Consider the following 26,772-nt stretch of genomic DNA (forward strand, 5'->3'; position numbering starts at 1 on the left):
ACTGCAAAACGTATGATATATTAATGTGGCGGTTTAGAAGAAAGTCGTTTCAAGCCAATTGTTATTCGAGAAGCAACCATCAGAAGGTTTGTTTTTCCAACTGTGTGCTTTTCAGTATGCTACACGAGCGCTGTTACGTTAAATTTCTTGCAGAATGACACCTACGTGACGCCACGGTACCAGTCTTTGAAAGCGTCGCAATCTCCATCCCTGCTCTCCTGATCTGGCGGCGCGCACCTAGGCCGCACCCGTGGGCTAAACATGACCAGTTTTCCGCTGTCAAACATGAAAAAGACCGGGAACAAGGTGTACGTGCGACGCCACCGGCCGCCCCCCAGTAGCAGCAGCATATCATCCATCAGCGACTTCAGCTCCAGCGTGCCGGGTGGGAAGAAGACTACAGAAGAAAACAGGCAGGTCGGTGGTTGACAGGTGTGCTAAGCTCTGGAAGCTCCGTGATTTCATCACTTGTAGCTTTTTATTTGAATTTAGCACCTTGAGCGCGTTTTGAAAACTGGGATTTGCGTATGCTACAAACAGAAATATCGGCACTTGGCTCACAAAGAACGCGAGTATTCATGACTTTAGGCAAGTCGCTTGGATTAGATAGGAGGCCTTTGAGGTGCAAGGTGTACGTAATTTCAGGTGACTGGGAGGAGCCTTTGCGCAGAAGTGCATTTAATTAATCGTATGGTGCTGATGATGATAGTTTTCCTCGTGGTGAGGGTAGTGTTGATCACGGCGGCCAAACTTAGGTTCAGGTATTTATACAAAACTATTAAAATGTCGACACGGAATTCTTTCAATTTAACATTCGCCTGTTGTGAAAACAGACACCGCGCTTCAATTAGAGATTTCAAAAACGAAGTGATCAACGTGAGATACTTATTAATTTGGCAGGAGTCACAATAAAAACTACACGGACGCTTAAGTCACCTTAACAGGTGGATGCGACAGCATTGGATAACATATTTGTCGCAGATTCTGTTTCAACTTTTTGGCTCGTTCTTGTGGAAAGAAAATGGCGCGGCATCTGTCTCACATATCTCGGCGGACACCTGAACCGCGCCATAAGGGAAGGAAGGAAGGTGTGAGTGAAAGAAGAAAGAGAGAAAGAGGTGCCGTAGTGGAGGTCTCCGGAATAATTTCGACCGCCTGGGGATCTTTAACGTGCAATGAAATCGCACAGCACACGGGCCCCTTTTGCGTTCCGCCTTCACCGAAACGCGGGCGCCAGGCTCGAGTACGAACTGCGGTAGTCCGGCTCAGTAGACCAGCGCCCTAACCACTGAGTCACCGCGGCGGTCCTTCTGGGCAGGAAATAAAGTCTATACGAAGTCTACGCACAGTTTTTACATCATTTTTGCAAGCGCCGACTTAAAATTGAAAATGGAAGCACATATTTTGGCTTCGCACTTCTTTAAGAGCAGTTCTTTAGAGGTGAGCACCCGGTAGTCATGTCAGCAGCTCGCGCTATGAAGAAATCGTCCGCTCCGCATCAATAGCTCCACGTTGACACGATGAAAGGAACCCAGTCATCGAAACCAATCCCACTGTGAATTCAGTGATATGACTGGCATCCATGTAGAGGAGGTGTTCATTTATACATTCACGGCTTTTCACACCCTTTCATTGCTCGGAGGCATTTATGCTCTCATTCAAATGCGGCAGTGGTGTCAGAACGACAACAGTATTTACAGAACGACATGCACTCCGGCAGGAAAAGGCAGCTATTACAAGCTATCTAGCCTTGGCTAACCAGCACAAAATATGAGCTTTTATTGTTAACGCGTTATTCGTGTTTTCGTATCTGCGACCGATCTCGCGTACGGTTATTTTCTTTCTCGCATTGAAAGGACGTGCAATTCCTGCCGCTTAAATTCAATCGAAAATCGCCCTACTTTCCGCTCTACCGTGCAGTTAACCTTTTAGATAATGAGGGGCCAAATTGGGACACTACCAGGGCTGCTGCTTTGACAGCACTAGTGGTGCCTGCTGTGGCCAGGAAATGCGAAACGCTTATATTGTATAGGAAATTTACTTAACGAAATTTAGGTTTGTATTCGACTGCACATGTGTTCATGTGCCTGCATGGTAGAAAATTTCACCGTCAATTTTTGAAAGTACGGAGAACGATGGCGTAAAGCATACCGACAAATCAAATATAAAATTTTTGGACGCATGCTCAGGCCAAGGTTTCTGCCACTATTCACCGAATGCCAATCCTAAAAAAAATATAATTACATTCATGCCTGTTATTGTGTTGTATTTATCAGGAGAAATCTTTCTAATTCTTGATGGATCCTGCTTTCTCTTCAGGCTCATTTGACGCAAAAAATAAACATCTGCTCAGTTGGCGGCTTCCCACCAAACGCCGACCTGGCATCTTGGGGTTTCCACCCGGACGCAGAAAAGAAATCCAGAAAAAAGAAGAAGAAGAAGAGAAGGAGAGAGAAAGAAAATCGGCGCGCATCGAATTCTCCCGGAGGCGCCAGTCCCGCCGGTAACGAAGGCGAGTTCGGGGGCACGGAGACGCTCACGCCGTACAGCACGCTGTCCCCACCGTCGTCGGGAGCACCTGGCCCGGCCGCGTACGTTTAAAGAGTTTGTCGTGTGTTCTTTGATTTTATGTGTTTGTACATGCTATGAAATTTCTTTCAGCAGCTGCTACCATTCCCCCTCCCCATGACCAATTCGAGCCTCAAAAACAGAACGATTTCCAAGGAAAGGATGTTAAAATCGGAATGAGGTGTTCGTGCTTTGTCAGTTTCATTGTTTTAACGGCCAACCAGCAGGCAGGGAGACAAAGGCAGACATACCGATGGAGTGACAGCAAAATAGACTGATAAAGAGAGAGAAGGAGAGTGAGGCAGAGACAGCAGACACATACACGGAACACAGACAGACAGACAGTCACGTAGAAAGGATTGTTACTAAAATTTGAAACGTTATGATCACAATTATTGCCCATGCCGTAATTCCTAACGAGCCTTCCCCTGATGTTCTGTGAAAATTATCTCCTCATCCTAACAAAACTGCTCTCTCACACGTCACCGTCAATTTTTCGATCACCTTATGCTTTTTGCACTCTTTCAGACTTAAAAATTGTACTTGCGCATTCAGTGCATGGCTAGCGCACTTAAACACAGATTTGGTAACTTACTAAGATGTGTTTAAAGTGATCTTGACACTGTGGCATCATGGAAAGGGGCGACTCACAGTAAGGGCTGTGATGCGTGAAACAACGACGAACGGATTTAAATTGCTCAGGCCGTTGCGGTTACTTTGACTCTGTGGCAGTTCTCTCGTTAGAAAACTGTACGGCGTGACCTACAGTACTCTGTGCAATGGTTGCTTTGCAAATATGTTGACAATAATTTTACAGCTGAAAAACCTTCAGTATGGGCATATGAGTAAATGCTTACACTGTGAGCGTATGAGTAAATATACCGAAAGTGAGTGTTAGCAGAACGCAAACACAGAGAGCATACAATCGCTTTTTCACCTCATTACATTGGTTAAAAAGATTACAAAGTTTAGAATGAGGCTCATAGGTGCTGGTTGGTGCACGTTGACGGGAAGGATGAAGCAATGCTAAAAAGGGACGAAATTGAACGAGACACGTTCATGTGAGTGTTTCGTTCCCTTTTGTCCCGTCTACCTCCTCTGCGTCAGATTACCAACCATCTTTTTCTTGTAAGTACTATAACAGCCTGCTGCACACTTTCAGTAGGTATGCATTTCTTGCTTTTTAAAAATAAATTCCACACTTCAGTGCAAGATCAGTATATATATTACTGACGTTTTATTGACGTTTCGACTGTGGAACGGCCTTCGTGTTTCTGACGAAGGCCGTTCCACGGTCGAAACGTCAATAAATTGTTTCAAGCGTTTCAAACGTTGGTCTACGTTCTTATATATATATATATATATATATATATATATATATATATATATATATATATATATACACACAGGTGCAGTATTACGACAAACGCGACTGTTCTTTTAACGTTTATTTTGCCAACAGTTTCGGGAATGGCATTCCCTTCGTCAGGGCAGGCTTACAATGAATCCGTTTCGTCAATATAAGGACACAGAACAAGCGAGGAGGTATAATCTCCGCCCTCTAAACAAAATTGAGAATCAGGGCAGGGGACCGTATAATAGGCAGCACGACAAGCATCACACGGGCCGCGCGGCTCAACAACAACCAGAAAAACAAACGGGGAGGTGGAAATGGGAAAGTAGTAGCAAAGAACGAGCCTGAACAGCACAGCGATAGAAGGGGCAAAACAGCGTTAAACCCGGCTCTCAGCGCACACGGAGGCCACTACCCCCCCCCCCCCCCCCCCCCCCCCAATACGCGCACGCCCCCGCAAGACGCCGCCGGGTCCGAGCGCGCGGCCCGTATCAGGTATCCTGAGACGCTTGCAAGGGACGCGTTTGACAGACGGCCAACACTCATTTGTTAACCGCTGCAACGGCAACTTGCGACTGTGCCCTCTGCGTATTTTTGCTTCATTTCGTCGCTTTGCTCTCCTGTCGGGCTTTTCTACCAGACAATCCGGCGCCCCTTTTCCTATAAATATACTAGGCTGTCCAAACCCGTGTCCCGCAGTGGGCTTCCCGTGAAAAAACAGCGTCCGTCGAGTAAAATACTGAGCTAGCCCGAGCGCGTAATGGGAAGGCAAAGATGAATTTGGGGGAACAAAAGAACAGAAGAGCAGAAAAAAATTAGCTCTAAAAATGATTAAAGAAAACGTAACACAAAAAATGTTAACGCACAGACAGGAAGAGAAAAGAAAAAAGAGAAACTACTGATTAAATGTGGCGCCAAGCAAGTATGACATGGTGAGATAACTTTCATAAAGTTTGGCGCAGTGCATGTGGTTTCGAGATTTGCATGCACGCGCAGGTGAAATCATTCTGAGATTATCGAGTTGAGTCGATGTTGGTGTAAGTAAATAACAAATGACAAGAAATATGTAGAAAAATGAAAATGAAAATGGCATGGAGAATATAAAATAGAGCACAAGAAGTTAAAGAAAAGTTAACAAATTAAAAATAATAATAACATGTGTGCGGAAAACGCGAAAGGTCTGCGGCCCGCGGAGCTGCCGCGTGGTCCCAATGGTCTAGGTGATAGATTAAAGGTGTCTATTTGGGATGGAACGTGGATGCTGGCAGGAGGTTGGACAAAAATGTACTCAGGAAATAAACTGCTAGATTCCCTGCCATTTCAAAGTGTGTCTGCAATTGTCAAGAACAAACAAGTTGCGGCGTATTCAGATAATAACGCTGTCCAAGGCCTATGACCGGCGGAATTTCCTACGTTGGCTCCTTTAAGCAGGAAAGTCTCCCGGGAGTAGCGCTCATGCCATGAGAGAATGTGCCGAATTTATGAATGAAGTACGATTCCCTTTCTTCCAGGGACAAGGAACAAAGCGAATCGTACTTCATTCATAAATTCGGCACGTTCTCTCATGGCATGAACGCTACTTCCGGGAGACTTTCAAAATCACAAGTTTGAAATCCTTAAACAAGCATGCCGTACACACAAAATAAACAAAGGAGGAAAGAGACAGACAAGATTAAAGGGACTATGAAACAAATTAATTGAGATTACGTAAAGATAGGCAATCCATCACTCGTCACCCCAGCGAAAGAATTTTCGAGCTAGCATGAATAACAACGAAGTTATAGACGATTAAAAATCACGCTCCTCCTCTCCCCCCTCAACTCATACGCGCGGAGCACCAAGAAAAAATAAAGAAAACAGCTCCAGGACTGGGCTCCGCCCATGAATACGTCATTTGCTGACGTTCGGTTTACGGCTTCCGGTTGTCGCACTCCCGAGGAGCAGCGTGCGTCGGCAGCGTCTCTCCGGTCTCGGCGCTTTCTTTGCTCCCGAACTCCCGGCTGAAAGAGGCGGCAGAGGTAAATTGGAAACATATGCGTGAAGGCAATGCCCTGGCCCGCGCTTGCCCGAGGGGGCCGCGCGGCGCCTCGAGCAGACGATTTTCACCGCTACCGGAAATGTGCCCGTGACGTCGTAGCTGCCGCGGCTCGAGCGAATGACAGCGTGTGGTGGCCTACCGACGTCATGGGACTAGTGACGTCTGTTTTCCCGGTTTTGGTTTCAAAATCGCTCCCTACGAAGACACCAATCGGCCCGCGAATTTTAAAAAACGCGATTTTTAAAAAGCCATAATAAATTGCCGGCTCAGTTCCGAAGACTCATACTTGGTGTCAGTGCTTCTGAGCATAACTTCTAACATTTACAAGCGTCTTTTAATTCTTTTCATGGTCCCTTTAAGAACCAACACCAGAAACGAACTGCAGTAGGACTTACTGTCTTACTGCGCGCGCGCGCGCCACACACACACACACACACGCACACACACACACACACACACACACACACACACACACACACACACACACACACACACACACACACACACACACACACACACACACACACACACACACACACACACACACACACACACACACACACACACACACACACACACACACACACACACACACACACACACACACACACACACACACACACACACACACACACACACACACACACACACACACACACACACACACACACACACACACACACACACACACACACACACACACACACACACACACACACACACACACACACACACACACACACACACACACACACACACACACACACACACACACACACACACACACACACACACACACACACACACACACACACACACACACACACACACACACACACACACACACACACACACACACACACACACACACACACACACACACACACACACACACACACACACACACACACACACACACACACACACACACACACACACACACACACACACACACACACACACACACACACACACACACACACACACACACACACACACACACACACACACACACACACAAGCACACACAGGGTGTTCCACCTAAGAATATACACAATTTTTAAAAATACTGTTCGCACGTTAGAAGAGCACTTTTTTCCCCATTGCACTGCCAGCGGTGAAGTATATCAGAGTATAGCTAAGGCATGCAAACTAGGAGGCTGCTAAACTAATATTGAATAGTTAACTTTTTAAATTTTACTGTTAGGCTCCCTAATTATTGAGAGGGATGTAGCCACCCTTAGTAATGTCCATGTCCGGTTTTGGTATTTCAAAACGCGGTTACCCTCGGCACTCTGACCGAACCGAACAAATTCTGCCCACATCGCGCCCAAATACATGCGCTTTGGAGCTGCTTCAAGGAAAAGCAACCTCTTCAGTGAACGTAACTCGTAGAAATAGCCAAATTTTGCTGGGCCGCACTGCCGAGTGTAATCGAGTTTTTGAAATTCTAGAAACTGATGCAGAAATTATTTACGGTGGGCTACACGCCTTCGGATAATAAAAAAAAGCCTAACAGTAATAGGTAAAAAGTTAAGTATTGAATATTAGTTAACCAGCCTGCTAGTTAGCACTTCTGAGCTGTATTTTTTGTAGCTCAGAGCTGACAATGCTATAGAGAAAAAAGCGCGTTTCTAGCGCACATAGCCTTTCTTTGAAAATTGTGCAAAATCTTAGGTGAAACACCACCCGCGGGCGCGTGCACACACGCACGCACGCGCACACGCACGCGCACACGCACGCGCACACGCACACGCACACGCACACACACGCGCACACACACACACACACACACACACACACACACACACGCACACACACACACACACACACACACACACACACACACACACACACACACACACACACACACACACACACACACACACACACACACACACACACACACACACACACACACCAATTTACATCAAAGTTTAATATAAAGAATCTATTCCGCCTCCGGATTTGCGTTTGTATTGCAAGTAACAATTCAGTTGATGGTGCAAACCTATTACAAGGACTAGTAAAGGTGGTGATGCTCCATTCGCCTTCTAAAGAAAACAAAATTAGAAATCCTGTAGCGTTTAACACCAGTTGCCAACAAGTAACTGCAAGCACACAGAATATAGGGCTATTGATTTGAGTGCAGGTCTCTGGCATAATTTCAGTGCATTATTGCCTATACATACTCTAACTTTGAAAGGAAAACACTTTGTTTCCATCGCGATGCACTGATAACTTCAGATGGTCGTTTTGAGCAGCTAGTATCAAAACTGGTAATATTACCCGCCATTCCATCGTGGCGCTGAGTTTTGTGGGTAGTTGGAAAGTCATCAAAAGCTCTCAGCCGCTCTGACACACGGGCTGAGAAACAGCTGGGAGCACCTGACCTAGCTGTAAGAGAGCGGAGAGCGCTCGGAAAGAGCCACTCAAACGAATAAAAGGCACCCTACTTCTACCCGTCGAGTGCAATGCTACTCGCGAGAGCTCTTTGGAGTGGCCGCAAACAGCTAGTCGAAGAAGTGAATAGTATTCTAGCTCCTTTCTTCGGTTACAAAAAGCAATTGGTGCGCTCCCTCCTGTTCTTGTCAGGGTGGGTTTGTAGTTTTTAGTTTAGCTTTTGTGGTGCTCAGGGGAAAAGAAGAAAGAGGATATCTGGTAACCGTTTCCGAGCCTTCTGCTAGACTATGCCCTGGCAAAGTACTGTTATCCGCGTCCCAGATCAAATGATAAAAAGTATTACAAAATATAGCGTAGAAATTATGCCCGAAGGCAAACTTGACAGCCTGCCCTATGTCTCCGGATTGTATATTGCCGCGAATCTTTGTAGTGTTTGTTCATTCTTCAAAGCTGCTGACATGCCGCTTTGTCGCTTTGTTTGTGATTGAAGACGCACCTAGATTTATCTCGATTGATCGCATCGAGGCGGAGCCTATTCTACGTTGTTCCAGGATGTTCTAGTAACTTTGCAAGCTTTATCTCGAAAGTTCGCTATCAGCTTTAGAAAGAGCACTGCCGAGAGCGGCGGGCATTCTGTTCGACGACCGCAGAGCTTGCCTGCTGCTACGTCGGCGCCGAGTCATTAAGTTGTTTGCAAGCGCAAGTCAGCCGAAATAAAAAGTTTAATTTAGAAGCCATTCTCGCTGTTTTCCAGTTCGCCGGACTGCTGTCATTACTACGTGACAATATTTTTCCTTTTGTGCTCTGTTGCAGAATTTTCGAAAATAAATTGCGCTCTGTTGCCACTTGCCATTAAAACCCAATCTTTAGTTAGGCTTTATTGCTTTCATCAGAGCGTTCATATCAAGTTGATGTCACATTTTGGCGTCAAGTTCGTAACTACGCTCCTATGTGTCTGAGTTCCTCCTAAGTATTATTACTATTGCGCTGAATGTGACCATCGACACACCCGGAGTAAAACTTAGGTCTCTGCTTGATAGGAAATCGATGCCGCTTCTGAAATGGAGTCAACTTGCATAAATATTCTACATATTGTTTCCATTTTACGCACCTGTACGCATCATTTCATTCAGCGGGCCCAAACTGCCTTGTGTCACGAGTTCGTACTGCATCTTGTGCACTGAAGCCCATTGAGCATTACTGGACATAAAGAAAACAGCATCAGGGAGCTGCCCCGGCATACTGACATGCCAGGAAAGCCACGAACAGCGACGCAACCCTTTGTTTACTTGTTAGCAGCTAATAAAGTAAGCGGGAGAAGGTTAATTTGATATATGGGAGAGTCCATTGTGTTGGAGTGGGCGGGGACAGGTTGATGATGATGATGAAATAAGCATTAAACCGTGTGATACCTTAGGGAAAGGACGAAGCTTGTGCGGTGCTTCCAATGGACTTGGCGTCGCCGTCTGGTCACACACGTTATGACGCCATCTTAAAGTCGCATATGATAATTGCTTAAATTACGCGTAAAACGTGGTCATGACCAGAACGGCATGTCATGACTCATCATGACTGAGCAAGCGTGACTTCACATACTACGTGACGTCATCAGAACCGGTAGTGACGTCTGGAAGTGATGCCACCGAGCCGGCAGTGTTCGGGCAACAACTCGATAGGCTCCTTGAGCTTTCGCAATCCAGGCTGCGCATCGTCTATTTACAACTGCCTTGGTCATTTCTTTCAGCTTTTCCATGGAGCCACTGCTACAATTGCCCTCCAGCGCTGACCAGTCTGGTCTGCACGGCTTGGCGGTCACCGAGGATAAATCCAGGTAATCATCTTATGAGTACTAACCGAGTGTGGCGAAGAGCTCCCCAAACTGCGGCAATATCTCAGGAACGCTGGATTGTTGCTGAGGCCATGCCAACTATTCGCAGTTATCTTTCTCAACGGTGCATTGTTATAGTTGCGATAGCGTTATAGGCCTCATCGTAGAGAAAACCCGGTTTTGTCCGACGTTGTCTCATAAAATTTCACCTGTTGGTCAACGGACAGTGCGCCGCCATGAAACCACGTGACATGGCCGAATTAGCAGGTGCGCGGAATTTTGGCAGTTACACTGATCATGCGGCATGGCCGAGCGCGGTGGCGGGCTGGGTGTCAGTGGCAGGTACTTGTGGTCGGACCTATGCTTGTTTATAGTTATCCGGGTATCAGGCTGGAATAGAGCAAGCATAAACGCTGCGTGTTCTTACCGCATGGGAAATTCCCGCAAGCGGAGAGAGCGATCACGCAATTATATCGATGAAGATGGAGTATCGATGGCTGCATAAGCTTAGCGTGTAGCGTCGAGCGCCAAGGAAGAAGAGAAGCAGGCCGAGCGGAGATCAGGATTTAGTGCTATCGCACTCTCAGCACCTAATATCAATACGCGGTCCGTAAATTTCGGTCGCCCCATACTTTAGCCAACGTGTGAATGTGCTCAACCTTGAACATTACGACGTGTTGTGTATTCACCCATTGCTAACTCTAGTCCGTGGTTCTTCAATATTTGTTGCTCTGGAAACCTAAGGCTGGGCAATATGACGCATTTTTATTGTTTTTTCAGTTAATGCCTTACGCTTGTTAGTCGTCAGATGTTTAAAGCTCTGTACAGTTTATAATGAACGATGGCGCATGCGAATAAAATCAAACTAATACTGGGAGGACAGACGTAACCATGACCGACCGACTGTTCCGCGTGACCAAACCATGCAAAGAATACGGATAGTGACTAACACTGATATATTGAAGAAATGCAACTTTTCAAAAGTTTAGCGGGAACCTGTGAGTGACTTTTCCTAGGAATGTGCGTGTTGAACTCCTGTGTGGTTCACTGATCGCCTTCATAAAGCGCGCACTACCTCCTAACCTGAATTAACAATGTGTATCACCCTACCAGCGATGCAGCATTGCGCCAGACTGTATACGAATACCGTTCAGTAGCCCCGTGATTGTGGTCATCGGCCCATGAGCAAGGTACCTCATCAAATCCCGGCGGAGGCGGCTCTGTTTAGATGAAGACGAAGCGCATTTTCGCCTGTGTAATGCGCCGTATCAACCCTCCCTTCAAGCTGGCTGAAATTATTCGGGAGCTATGCACTACGGCGTCTACCTTAGAATGAAGTATCTTGCTGAAATTAGGAAGGAATGCTATTTTGCACTGCCAACTCATGCCCACGAGGTGTTTATACCGGGTGTCTTTTTTTAGGTCCAAAATTTAAAAAAAAAGGTAAATTGCTTTAGATTTATTTTAGCACTGGGGCTATACTGGAGACAACGGCGGGCGCCAGGCAAGAAGAAAACTGCTTTAATTAGTTCGCTGATTAACTAAATATGTTAATTAACTTTTCTAATTTTTGTTTTAGGGGATATGTTGTATTCGCAGAATTGGAGATCGTCCTCTAAACAGTCCAACCGAGAAAAAACAATTATAATTAAAAAAATTTCACGCACGTTACGAGGCGCGAAAAATTCACCCTGGTAGGCATCTTCACACCGTAACGCAGCGGCGGGAGCGCCTCTGACGTAGTTCACTCCGCCTTGCGCTTTGCGTCGCGCGTCCCGGACTGGCGGCCTGCGCTATGGCTGCTTATCTCGCTTCGCTCCGCGGCCTCACGGAATGCCGCGCTGGGACAAAAACGCATTGCCACAAAGTGCAGGATGGAGCGAGCTACGTCACAGGCGCTCACAGACGCTGTGTTACAGTGTCAAGCTGCCTACCAGGGTGACTTTTTCTCGCTTCGTTACGCGCGCAAAAAATTTTTTCATGAAAATCTTTTTTCTTGGCTGGACTGTTTGGAAGACGATCTCCAATTCTGCTAATACAACATATCCCCTAAAATAAAAATTATAAAAGTTAATTAACGTATTCAGTTAATCAGCGAACTAATTAAAGTAGTTTGCCTCTTACCTGGTGTCCGCCATAGCCCTCAGTATAGCCCCAGGGTTGAAATAAACCTAAAGGAATTTACCTTTCTTTTGAAAATTTTGGACCTTCTAAAAAAAACACCCGGTATACGGGCACGTGATAAAAATTCGAAGAATCGTCGCTGAAAGTTACTGGGCTTTATGTACCCATAGTTTCCTCCTCGATTTACTAAGCTTAACCCCTCCGACAAACTGAAGTGGACCTGTAATGATAAATTACCTCTTTCGAACGGCATATATGCAACATTCACTGAAAGCTGAGCGTTTCTAAGTAACAGCAGGTAGAGAAAAGCAGCACTCGGCACCCCTGGTTGTTCCCGCAAGTAGATTGCGATGACATTAATACTGTTTTTATATCGCGTTTCTGGGATTAGGCTGCGTACCCTCTCACTTGGGGAAAACAATGCCTCTAGGTTAAGTGCAGTTTTGTCCGCAGAAAAAAATGCCTTCAAATGCTTCACAAACACTAACAGAGAAATGGAGTTCAATAGAATCGTTTTTATCGAACAAGAAACTTTTATCCAGTTGTCCACTGTCTCTACTGTAATCTTTTGAATTTAATGCGTGAGACACCACGGCTGGACTATAAATTAGTGCAAGCGAGTATAGAGGGGAGACGCCAAGGTGATGCAAACGGGGCACTTTCTCGAAGAGTTTTGCGGGCTCCAGAATACGAAGTATAGTCATCGGTTTGTAGCTTTCCTATATGAGGGAATTTTTTAAGGGAAAAGGGCACTGTCCTGTTTTGCATCCAAACCAAAAGCTCCTGCGCTCCATGCGGACTGCAATAGAACGCTGCCTAGGCACAAAACAAGGGACACGAGGTCCTGTGAGTGCGTTCTCTCGATAGCCACCGTGTTGTTGCTATGCAGGGGGATAGGGGACCATTGGTTTATAATATGAGGTCTTTTACAGAGTAGGTTATGAAGTTTCCTTGTCTAGTCCTCTTTATCCGCCCATCGTTCACTCGCCTGAACAGGTGCACCTGTGTCGAGACTCTCTCTTCTCAGGAACAAGGCATATCCCCTATGCAGTGAACCTGAACACTACCTTTGCGGACGCCGAACGTTGTGCAATGTGCCATTGTCGCTTATAGAGCTCTCGCTGTAATGCACGGACTTCAATGAGTGTCCACGCCATCAAAACACGTCGAAGCAGGCCGGGGTAACCGAAGAGAACTGGTGTATTTACAAGCAAGTCGCTACAATAAAAAATATGTGGGCTTTAAAGGAAAGTTCGTTAAGGTGTGCCCAAAAGCATTAAGAAATGTCGTAGTGTATTTCATGCAGCAGGGTATTCCTGGCATAGTACGGAGCAGCTTGCAGGCATTTTCAGAGCTCCTTGGCGTATTGATAACAACAAGCGTGTCAACTGACAAAACTGTTGAACTGCAATAGATATGCCGATTGCTTGAAAAAATTGAATGAAGGATAGAAATTACGAAATAGCATATCCAGTTAAGTGAGAACTCACGTTTTTCTTTTTTTTTTCGCAAGTTGCCTTCTTCCGGTTGTCGAGAGCTCAGAGTTTTTGCGATAACACGGCAATTATTTAGTACCGTGTGTTAGGAAGCAGCAACACGTGAAAGAGAGCCTGATGCAATTTTTGGTGTCTTTCCAGTGCCTGGGAAACCGAGACGCCTCTCCTGCATGCTGTTCTTATCGGGATCCTCGTGCTCAGCCTTCTCGGCCTCCTCGTTCTGGCCTATCTGATGGCTACGAAGTCATCTGGGGGAGAGAAGCCAATAGGCACGTAGCGATACAGAGCAAATGCGTTTTCAGAAAAGAGCAGTAGTTTCGGTATACAGTGCACAAGCTATAGATGTCTAAAAGTTCAAATTTTGTGCTATGCGATTGATCTGCTGGTACTGATCATGCGGTATATTTTTGTTTTAAATATTACCGTGTATAGTAAAGAGTTAAAAAGTTTTTTTTTTTTTTTGTAACGAGGATTTATGACACAAGCGCTCTGCATGCACTTATATTTTATACACGGGTTGCACACCTAGTAGTTTCAGGTTACGTGTAGGTTGCAGACAATTTAGTAAAAAATATTTTTACTCCAATTTAATCTTCTGTGGACTACACACTGGGATAGAACTGTAGAACAAAAACGACGGTAATTTTATTTGCGCCATCATAACAAGCTGCTATCTCTTTCCACCTTCGGATCTTCGTCATTCGAAAAGTGGACCTTCGTCATTCGAAAAAGCGCCTAGTGTGACAGCATTCATCCCTGTTTACGTATCACAATTTTTATATTGTCTGCCTTCGCTCAAACTTTTGAGTCTCTTTGGTATACAGTAATGAACAAAAAGATAAGGTCTGTTTGTTTTTTGCGTGTAACGTTTTACCGCTCTAACAATTTTGCATGAGCTATATGACAAAAAATGTTAAAATGTACACCTTGCGCGAAATTATTGCTCGTATGTTTTCGGCGATAATTTGCTACCCAAAATATATGAAGTGAAACTAACTTCAGTGGTGTGTAAGGCGTGGGCGACACTATATGTTTTTAATCACAAAATCAGTCGCAGAGCAGAATAAGGCCTGTTCGCGATAATTTAATGCAGTTAGCACTTCGTAGGAGCCGACTTGGCGGCTATGCATCATAGACAGCTGCAAGGCATAGAGAGCAGCAAGCTGACCGCCACAACCTAGTCCATGATTACCCAGTTCTGTAGCAGCTGGTCGAATTTATTGTTGCTGTTCTGACCATCGTGTCCCTCAAACGATGACCCTCAGACGATGGGCGTACTCTGTCCTGAGATGTTCAAATGGATTAACGCCACTAGGTTAGCACAAATACTCCAGAAGTTCGAACAACTCTTCATAAATAATTTTTTCTCATATGTTGAAAAGCCGCCGCGGTGGCTCAGTTGCTATGGTGCTCGGCTGCTGACCCAAAAGACGCGGGTTCGATCCCGGCCGCGGTGGCTAGAGTTTTTTTGGAGGAGAAATTCTAGAGGTCCGTGTACTGTGCGATGTCAGTGCACGTTAAAGAACCCCAGGTGGTCGAAATTTCCGGAGCCCTCCACTACGGCGTCTCTCATAGCCTTAGTCGCTTTGGGACGTTAAACCCCACAAAACCAAACCAAACCAATCATATGTTGAAAAATGCTTTGTGTCGCTTTCTTGATTAAACACAAAACGAGAGCTAAATTCTTGCTTGCCAGTAGAAGAGTATCCTTCTCACTAGTTCTCCTGTAAACTTATCTCCTTATAGTACCTTTAATTTTATGGAAAGGACCATTTCTTTCCACTAGCACTGAAACCGCTTCATATTAATCACGTTCTAGACTGCTGTAACTAGAACGAATAATAATTTTGTTTAACATGGATAAGGGTACGTAGTCGCTCTCACTACTCCCAAACAACAGGTGCTTGGAATTGTATAACTTTCTTGTATTTGTCACCTATCGGCACGCCGTGTTATTTGGCCCACTTCGTCCTTGCAGCCAGACTCTTCTCACGCTATATGGTGTGGTGCTTTTGAGCTGTCATCTTGCTATATCGCCCAGGAGATCAGAAACGACGTCTCACAGTCAGTAGAGTCCGTCTAGAGCAGGAAATCTTTATAGCACACAGCCTGGGCATATTCTGGGTGGGGGGGGGCAACAAGTGCAGCAGTGGCTCCACCAAATAATTTGCCGACAAGTTTGTTGATCAGGTACACCACGAATTCAAAACAATAATGATGCTGCCCCTGAATCAATACATGCTCCAAACTTTTTAAACCGTCAGCTGCAAATATTGTGAACTACATGGAATGTTGGTGCTGCTTCATAGCAGAGTGATGGCCGCAAAGAATTCCGATTTGCGCAGTCTCCTTAAGTAACACTTAACTCGCCCAGTGAAAACGCTGATAAAAACTCTAGTAAGACATATATACACAATGCCACTAGAAAAGAACATGAAGTTAAGTTCAGAAAACACCAAGATTAACTGAAAAAAAAAAGCCGTTAAAACGACGAAAGTGGACAAATAACAGAAACTCATCATTAAGCATTCAGAAATTCTTTGCGGAAAACGAGTCCAGCGTTATATCAAATTATATTCAGAAAAATGAACCATTATTTCATGTGCTTTATATTCTTAATTGGCACGAACAAATTAAAAAATTGCCGGCGATTACGTTACTACCACGAACAAATTTTAGCGTAGCTCACCAGCTGTTCCAGCTTTTTGATAGATTGAGGCAAAGGATTCGAGCAAGACATGTATGTTCAATTACAGACGACTCTTTATTTTTCAAACATATTCCTTCTTCAAGAAACCCTGCACTAACAGTTCTTGATTGTCGTGAAGGAAGTTTTGTGGTCGGAGAAGTAGGTGGATATATGCTCGACTTACTGCACCAACGCTTGGCACGCACCTCTAGATTAAGGGGTGGGGGGGGTCTACACGAAGTGGCGAACGGCGGCGGCTATGCGTTTCGGCTTGGGCGTGCGCGAGAAATAACGCCACGAGTGCGCGCAGCTAGAGCAGCGCGCTGGCCCGGCTGCGGAGCTGGTTACGAGGGACAACGGCGACGCCGCGAAACGCAGGAACGGGCGCCTGAGAGCCGCGCTCTAAAATATAGCTTTTTCCTCACTACTCAAAATGTATAACTGTAAATTGGTGAGCGCTGCACAAGCTGAGATTTCGCATACTCACACGAGAGAATAAGCAAAATTATGAAGCACGCCAGTCACATTACCTAATCCTTATGGACGGCAGAGATCTATTTTGTTTTCAGGGCAAGACAAAACAATCATTTATCTTACTGCAAACACGTTGTCAACATCACGGTCATTGCTAATAATTTCGAAAAAAAACCCCATAAGGTGACGAAGCCCCAGTTTTATCTCTCGTGTACGCATAACTGGTAAGATTTGAAATTTGACGCCAAACAGTGAATGCTGTTGCGCAGATTTTTCCCAATCTATAGCGATTGGAAGCGTATTTTATGTATGATAAGCATGCCCGCCGAGAGTAGGTCGGAAGGAGCGTTGAAAAACCGCCAGCACTAGCACTAGAATGCACAAGTCATAATCACGGCTCAATCTTACTGAAAGAATGAGGCCGGAGCAGTGGTGATAAAATGAATATATCTCCGTATGTAATGGCTGTTTGCAAAGCGGCCAGAATTGGCACGTTTCGAGAATTTGCAGTTCAGTTTGCGCACCAAAGCCATGAATTGCATAACAATAAAAAAAAAACGGCGTATATATTTTGATAACAACAGAAGTCGAAAGTTTGCAAGATTCCCTATATTGTAAGGTAACTTTTATTGAATATGATGAATGTGAAAATTTATAATCTGAGCTTTAATCCCCTGACATCATAATCATTTTATGCAGCACTACTGCCACTTAGATACATCACTTTTTTTACTCTTCTATTTGCTAGTTTTGGGAAGAAACAAAAATCATTTTTGGCAAGCCGCTTCTGTTATCACAACATTAACTGCCGTGACCTGCCACCTGAACTCCCGGTGACGAAATCATACGCGGCTAATTCTTCGTTTAAAAATTAATCTAGAACTTGATCAACAACTGACTGCTTTTTTAGCGGTCGTTCTGACGTTGACATTACACGAATTTCGCTTTTTCCAGTCAAATAATGGGTTTCAACGGCAAAATCTTTTATTTACGCAAATACAGTAAGCTAGCATCTCTAAATTAATAAAGAAACGCTATGCGATTTGCTTTGTTTTGCGGCGAAGGAACAGCTTTTGTGCTTCAAATAATTGGTTCTTTCAGATATTTTTGTTGTGAGATCTCACATTAGTAATTCGAAAGGATGCACTGCGCTTGTGCTTCACACCAGAACGCAATGCTGATGCTGAACTGAAAATACCGCAGTAGCGCTTCTCGTTCCGGTGTTTGTTTTATTGAAGCTTTCACTTCTCGTTTATCATCTTTCTTGTTGGTAATTGTGCCACCGCAGCAAAAGAAAAGTGGTTGTCCCATTGCAGCTACAGGAATTTATTGGAAGGCTAGCTGCCTATTGCATAAAGTCAACGCTGTGCATATATTAAGGACTATTCGTCCTGATTGCTTCGGTCCTTTTAAAGATACTCGCTTCCCATTTCAATCCCCATTGCCTTTTGAATATAAAGAACTTTAGGTAAACGGAGATAAAGTAAAAAGGGACTTTGTACTGTTTTCGCGAACTTTCCTTCCCACCAGAGCTGACTAAAATGGGAAAATTTTTTCCAGGAATAATTGATTCGAAAGTGCCCCAAATCGCTAAACTGTAGTGCCCACAGATTCCATAGGCTTAGTCCCACTAATTAAACAATTAGTGGGACTAAGCCTCTGTAATCTTTGCATTCACAGAGGTCAATGGAATCACTCATTTATAGCAAATTCAATTCCGTACAAATGAAGTTTTGTTCTCGAACCTCTGTCCTGACCAATTTCTAGACCAATTTGCCTCCTCCGGTGCTCCGTGTGCAGACGCGTCGGGCTCAGTCAGTGGACTTATAGTGAGCAAAACGATGCAACAGTACGTGCTGCAGGAATTTCATTATTGCCATGTCAGTAATATAAGAAAGCGACAAAAATATTAGCAACACGTCTGCCCCCTTCAGTTTGATACGCCTAAGTTAATGGTATGGGCACTCATCTATAAGATGCGTAGTTAACAATGTTGGTAGGGATGCTGGCTACGAGCATATTGCCACACTTATTTTAGATACCACTCTACCGGCGCCCCCGTGCGTCTGTCTTCGTCCTATGTCGCGCGCCGGACTTCGTCCTCTTCTGCTGGGTTCTAGGGTCGGCTGGCTGTGCTCTGCCCAGTGTGCTCGCCAAGTACTGTTCTGCCAGGGAGAACGTTCTACCGGCGTCCGGTGACAATATTTCCGGGCTCGTTAATTGAGCGCTCAGTAATTTCAGACGCCATTGAATGCTGCGGGCCAGAGGATGCGCGCACGTAGGATTGTAGCGTAACAATATCTAATTATATTAGTTTATGCTCACGCACGGAGCCGCCTGGAACCAGTTTTGTAGCGCCCGGACCTCAGATCTCATCACGCAAGAAAAACAATTTTACCTATGAAAGCCTACTTTTTAAAAGTACTTTGTCTCCGTGTAATGCCGCGTAGACGTGCATAAATACCGGGTGTATCAGCGAGCTCTTTCAAAAATTTTCATGTATAGGCTTTTTAGGGTAAAAATATGGTTTTTGCGGTATAGTATTACCAGTGTTGGCGGACACTAGAAAACCGGTGAATCGTCCGAAGTAGTATGCTGGTTAACTAATTTTTGATAATTAACTTTTTAACTATTAGAGTTAGGCGCGTAGTTGCAAATAAAGATTGGCAGACAGTGGTTAATAAAAACCATATCCGTTTTTAGAATTTCGAAAACTTGATTACCCGTGGCGCTGTGGCTGGAAAAATTTTGGCTTTTTCGACTAGTTACGTGCACTGGAGGGGTTGCTTTGCCTGCATACTTTCGAAAGCGGATGTGTTTTCGCCCGACGCAGCCAGATTTTGTAGGGCTACAGGGACGAGGGTAACCGTGTTTTCGAAGATCTATAAACTGATATGGCTATTACTAACGACCTGATACGGATCTCTAGATGCAATTGGTTGCCCAACTGTATTAGTTAAAAAGTTAATTAGTAAAAATTAGTTAACCAGCTTACTACTTAAGACGATTCACCGGCTTCCTGGTTTCCGCCAACACTGGCAATACTATGCTTCAAAAGCTTTATTTCTACCCCAAAAAGCCTATTTTTCAAAATTTTTCAAAAGTGTTCGCTGAAACACCCGATATATCGAACCATACAGTGACTGGCCGTAACCTCAATCTTATAAATTCATTTGACGTTTTGGCAGCTTAAATATAAACAAGGGCTTGTATGCTCTTTTTAATCCTGCGAATTCAAGGCAACAGAAACGTGTGTGGCTAATTAAAGTCTCGAAGTAATCCGTTATTGCAAACATGGGCACAAGTGACCTTTTAAATCAGCGATACTTCTCACGCGAAAATAATTTTAGCTCGTTGATATCTAGACAACAGACTCGACCTTCAGTCTTAGTAGAACATGACACGTTATGCGAGGTATCGATAGGAGAGTTTAATAGCCTGCAAATGAGCGCTAATCTTATTTGAGACGCCCTGTGAATAATATCCACAACAAAGGATTCTTTACAGAAACTCACACTTAAAAATAAACTGTAGAAGTGTACTTTTATTGAAACGGGCCTTGAGGAAAGACAATAGCTTGTTTAAATCAGCGATACAGTGCGTTTTCTTGCTGTCCAAGCTGAAAAGCGTCGTTGAATGAGTGATCTGTAATCTCTTGATGAGTTCTTAATGCCAGAGACGGATGTCGTGCTCCTTCACGGATTTAGGGCTTGGCACTCAATCGACGGCTCGAGTAAGGTACCGGGGCTTAGAAGAGTGTAAATCTCATTTCACTTTTCCTTTAAATTTTCTTTTTCAATTCAGTTTTCTAAGAAGCTTCATTCAGTAGCGCACATATGCCTGGCTGTAGTAAAAGTGTGTACGAATAATGCAAGAAAAAAACCTTCAAGCGACCGCTCAGATAAACTTGCTTCCGCGATAAACACACCATTCATTGTTTACAAGACCTTTTGCGGATGCGCACAAACAACTTGATACGCAAAATAACAAAATTATTAAAGGAGGAAATGCTGCGCTCAAGGATCGAATATACGTCCCTCCTCGGACGCATGCATTATAAAAGGTAATAGGATACGTGGACTTTTCAGACATATTGCCGCCCATAAAGCTGTCTGACTTACGACGTCTTGGCCTTTTATGGCATCGCGCACGTGCTTGATTTAAAGCGGATATAACCCTCAAACAATATCCGGGAACTTACAGTGATCGAAGTTCTGCGGTCTGTGGGGATATGCAATAAACAGAATTATCTCAACATACGTCAAATGGGGAAAAAAAGAAAAACTGAAATAAACGTTCCCCAACCCATGTGCTTAAACAATGGGCTCTAGAACCCGAAAATAAAAATAAATTTATTGGAACTGAATAAAACTTCAGCGAATGTCAACAAACACCAAAGAAAATTAAATTTATAGCTAGCGCATCCCAGAATGCGCAGTCCCAAAGATGGAGTATCCAAAGGCTTTCTTATATATTTTACCGTTAGGATGTATTTTTCTCATCTTTTTTCTCAACTTAATTTTTTCATTTTATGAATGCTATAGGTATTTATACGTATTGTGGCCCGTTGTTCTGCATAATGTAGTCTTACTGTAAGGCATTTGTGCATTTTGTTCCTGCACTGAACTTCTTGAGAGAGAAAAAAAAAATTGGGATGTGTCTTCGGCATACCCATTATTTTTCATTTGGTTAACAGTTTTATTTACGTTAATATTTCAACTTCCTGCCCTGCTGCTCTCTTGCTGGGTTTGGCTAGGCGCCGAAAAACATAATATAGCAAACAAACTTTACCTCCGTCCTTTATTTCTTGAGATTGGGCTTGCGGTTTCACTTTCGTGTTTCCAAAATGTAACGAAGATTTGTGCACGCGTGTGCGCCACAAATGTGCACAATACCGGGAACCATGTCTTGAATTTCCACTGTCTCTCTCAATGCTTGCAACTTATTTCGTGGAAATAAAGATAGCAATTGAGTTATTCGAGTCCCAGCAACGCGACGAACCGATCACCAAGATTAAACAAACGAACAGTTGGGACACCGCCTGTCCCGTCTGCTCGTTTCTTGTGTCTTCTTTATTAGTTTGGAGTGCTGCTGTGTCTTGAGAAACCACAAGGACCAAGTAGCCTAAAGATTACTACTACCGACTCACACTAAGAAAGGAGAGGGCAAAAAGAGATAAGGAGCGCTGATTGAATGATGTGAGGAGGAGTCTCATTCGTTTTTTCTTCAATTTTCTACTGTTTTTTTATGTTCCTGATCTATTCGGCTTCAATGACTTTAAGATGGTTTAAGTTGGCTCTGATTCTTCATCGCGATGAAGGCTCTTGTTTGAAGGCGCCTTTAACTTAGACTAGCGTGAGTAGGGTGGTTCAAAGACTGAACGATAGTAAGTTTCGAGAAGAGTTGCAAAAATTACTTGGTCAATACTATTTTAGTAAAGCAATTAAAAAATACCATCTAATATTTCTTCCTGTTAACTTAAGTATTTTATGGATGGCATAACAGGAGATCGTTAACACGCGGTCCATCCATAGAGATGGTGGCTCATCTGGTGGGGAATTTTATTTCAGAGAAGGCTTTCTATTTCACTTCTGAGTTTTTGTAGGAGACGGTGAGGAAACACGGAGTGGTAACACGAAGGGAAGCAGTTGTTGGGAACGATGCACAAGTTTAAATTCCAAATTTCGGTATGCAACCTCAGCTGACTCAGTCAGGCCTGTTGGATCCAAGAGGGCATTTATTTACCTTTCAGAACTTGTAAAGATGAAAAGCTTAGTTCTTATCCGCAGTGCATCAAATCTGACTGGGTATGACAAATTTTACCTTTTAGAACTGGCGAAGATATAAACTGTACATTTTATTATCAGCATTTGCATACAGTTCATTTAATCTGACACGGAGTGACATACTCAAAGCACTAGTGGCACATTTTAAGCAAAAAGCGTGAAGCCCAGCACGCAACACAATAACCAGCTGTTATCAGCATCAATCATATCAACCCTTATCCGATGCTGTAGTCCTTGGCTGATGAGGGACGAACAGCATCTGCTGTTAATTTCGTTATGGTGAATAATGTGCCATTTTTAAGGCCAGAACATATTAGTAACTCCGATCACACTAACATTTAGCCCTCCATGGGCTTGCTTCTTATCATTACTGCAAGTGTCATGACGTAAAAGAAGGTTTGGCAAACGCTATAACCAGTATGAAGGGACAAATAAGCCCTCAACGTTGTTGCCACAAGTTTCGCTGTTCCCCAAAAGATTGGGATTCGTATTTTACTGCCTATGGTTTCCAGAGCTTTCATCATGTCTCATATTAGCATTGGCAAAAAGCCCAGGAATATGTGATATGGGGCGCTAAAAGTTATATACAAAAGGTTACTAGCGCCGCTTGAACTTTGGGCTATTGTTACCGCGTACCTCACTCTGATGCCACAAAAGCACACCGGCTCGCAGAAGCTAGGAAAAGGCGGAGGCTACGAAAAAGCTTTGCGTCATAACTTATACTGTCGCAACTGATGGCCCGCAAAAAACAGATAACGCAAAATATGTGAAATGAGAATGGGCTGTAAATCACTCACCTGCATTTCTATTATGATATTGATCTAGAAGCTTCGACGTTCCTTGCAACATTGAAAAAACTTATACATGTCTGCCCATTTCCTTGCATTCCTTCCATTTCAGGTGAGACTGTGATGACTCTCCCTTCAAAGTACCTTCTCAAAGTAGCATCCAAGTCTCGCCACCTACTGCAGCGTCATGACGCAATAAAGACTTGAAACTCAATGTTCGTGTCTGTGGACATGCTAACCTTTCATAATTTCATAACCTTTCATAACGCCCGCTTGTACAAAAGGTACCAACATGTTCAGCGCTCGTGTCCTGTCTTCACCTTACCTGTGTCTTGTGTTTCGCGCTACGTTTTTCGAAGATGTTCAGAATTCTTGCCAACATCCAATAGATGACGCTGTTTTAAACCACTACCTAGAAGACCGATCCTGAGCCACAAAATAGCATAAGAACCAAATGACACAATGAAAACTGCGCAACACTAAAAAAGTAGTAAACAAACTAAGCCTTTGTCAAAAGTAGGGGTTTTAAGGGATTTATTTATCTCTGAGATGCGGGGAGAGAGGCGGATTGCATTCGTCGAAATCTCAAGTAGCGGAGAAATCAGGGCGGAAGGTAGTTTTCAATGCTGGCGATGCATATCGGTAAACAGAGCGTGGACAAGAATGAAACTCCCTTGATCTATTTACCTTAACACATCGTGTACAAGCATATCAGCGCGACAGCCCTAAAAGCACCGGCAACTAGAAAATCTGGTATCTGCGTTGTGAGAGGAAAATTACGGGCATGGATCGGACATGGGAGCCACCTAAGTTACCTTACCTTGCAGCGTCAACACAACGTGTCCACCGTGTAAGGTGGCAGCTATAGTAATGATAAGTCGCTCCGGAAGAGCAAACTGGCGCGCTCAGTGCCCACTGCTGGAAGCACCTGACAGCGCAGTGCAGTGGCGCATCGCTTAAAGGTGCACTGACGAGGAATCTGAACTCGTATTTTTACTGCTGGAACTATATCTACATGTTGCGAGCGTTCTTGGAAACTTCGAATTATTGCCCTGTGCGGCAGATTTCCATAATTTGAATCGTATTAACGTCGGGCTCTCGCTTTTCTTTTTAATTCCCCGCAAACGGCGGGGGGAGTAGACCAACCTTTCACCCAGTCAAGTGGCGGCTTGCTGCTCTGCCATCGGCAGAGTGATACGAAGTTATCGGAAAAAGCAAACAGTCCACGGGTATTTTTATTCACGTAGGACTAATTTGCAGCTATGTAGTCTCTGACTAGACCTATTTATTCACATTTAACAGGGACGAGAGAGACACAAGACACAGGACCAGCGCTAACTTACAACTGAAAAATATGAAGCGAATTCCCGAGCTCGAGGAACCAAACGCGCATGCCCAGCAATAAATGATTAGATGAAGCGGAAAGATAAACCTGACCTAGCACGACTCGAACACGACCTGATCACCATGACGAGAGCTGGACAACCCCGTGCCAAACCTACGAGCGGTAACGCGAAAGCGACTACTTAAAATTTAGAAAGATGGATTCCTTTCGAAGCAGAACTACCGACGTTTCACCGATGCACTTATCTCTTCCCAGCTTATGAATGAATGAAGCCTCAAGAACCTCCCTTGCTAGCTGTTCTTTAGAGTGACCGAGAACTTTAGTTTTCCCGAAAAGCGGATGACAACCGCAACTTGAGCAATGCTTAGGCACATTCTTACTTTTGTCTGATCTGATGGACCTAGCATGTTCTCTTAGGCGATCATTGAGGCAACGGCCGCTTTGCCCTATATAAACATGGCCACAGCTTAAAGGGATCTCGTACACAACACCTACTTTGCACTCAAGAAACTTAGTTACATGATTAACACTGCAAGCCAGTTTCTTCTGGCTTCGACTTGAAAGTGCACAAAGGCTCGACAATTTGCGAGGAGCCGTGAAGACGACGTCCACACCAAACTTTCCCGCTATCCTTTTCAAGTTATGAGATACACGGTGAATGTAGGGTACCACCTCGTATTTCTTTTCCTTTTTCTCATGTTCTATTCCATTGCCGGAATCAGGCTTCCTTTTTTGGTTTCGCAACTTCTTAAGCAAAACCTCAACAACAGCAGTAAGCAACGACGCAGGGTAGCCTGCATTCCTGAGGCGTGTGGCCTGCAGATCAAAACTCAACTCCACTTTGTGGGGACACGACTTGGAAAGCGCGGATCTAAAAGACAGAGAAGCAATGACACGTTTGACAAGTTTTGGATGTGAGGAATGAAAAGGTAACGGTGCTTTTTTCGAGCGTGGCATATAGGCCCAACAAATGTGGCTTCTCCTGTTAAAATGCAACCTTAGATCTAAAAACTGTAAGGAGTCGTTATGTGGTAATTCAAAAGTAATATTCATGGTCTTGGACACGGCACGAAACCGCTCCAGGACCGAGTCAACAATAAGCTCAAGGTTGTCTTCCCTTAGTTGTAAAAGGACCAGGAAGTCGTCGACACACCTAAAAACGTAAACCATGCTTTCATTCCTCACAATCTGATTAAGCTCACGGTCAAGTTTAGCCAAAAAGATTTCGCATAAAACAGGCGCTACACTAGAACCAATACAAATGCCTCGTTTCTGGACAAAAACCTTCTCCCGAAAGCTAACAACCGTGGAGGACAAGTAAAACGTGAGCACCTCCAAAAAAGCCTCCACCGTTAAACCGCAACTGTTGCGGAAAGCAACACTTCCAGACAAGTCAATGCTTTCACGAACTGCAGTAAGAAGTTCATCACGTGGCACTGAATAGAACAGTTCTTCAATGTCTATGGAGAAGCCACTGTTCGCACCCCGCAGTTCATGACGAAGCACATCAACTACTTGGTCCGCACTGCTCACTCTGAAGGGGTCTTCTAATTGTAGTTTGCTCAGGCGAACTTGTAAAAACTTACTCGCTTCTGCATGCCACGAGCCCCGCTGCGTAACAATCGCCCTAAAAGGGCACTGTGGCTTGTGTGTTTTTACACTGAAGAAGACATTCAAAACTTGGCCCTCGCTCTTCTCGACACTCTTCCTCAGCCTTTCCAAGTTCAGCACTTTCAGGAGCGCAACAGCCTGGGTCTTGACTGTTCTGGACTTTAAGGCGGTTTCTTTAAAGTTTTTCTGAATGGCAAACTGGGCCTTTTCGTCAAAAAGGACTTCTGGCAAATCATCTAATCATTTGTTGCTGGGCATGCGCGTTTGG

The 26,772-nt window shown here is 44.4% G+C and overlaps 1 protein-coding gene across 1 annotated transcript; it reads left to right on the forward strand.

The window, feature by feature from the left end:
* Positions 1–261: 261 nt before the first annotated feature.
* Positions 262–23,755, forward strand: LOC149359431 (uncharacterized). The gene is made up of 5 exons (XM_089567680.1): positions 262–417; positions 2,320–2,591; positions 10,108–10,194; positions 13,953–14,080; positions 23,661–23,755. Exons 1-5 carry the CDS (start codon positions 262–264, stop codon positions 23,753–23,755), a joined length of 738 nt encoding a protein of 245 aa, XP_089423806.1.
* The last annotated feature ends 3,017 nt before the right edge of the window (positions 23,756–26,772 follow it).

Source organism: Amblyomma mixtum, chromosome 2 (genome assembly GCF_055824585.1).
Source record: "Amblyomma mixtum isolate Tamu chromosome 2, ASM5582458v1, whole genome shotgun sequence".
Lineage (NCBI taxonomy): Eukaryota > Metazoa > Arthropoda > Arachnida > Ixodida > Ixodidae > Amblyomma > Amblyomma mixtum.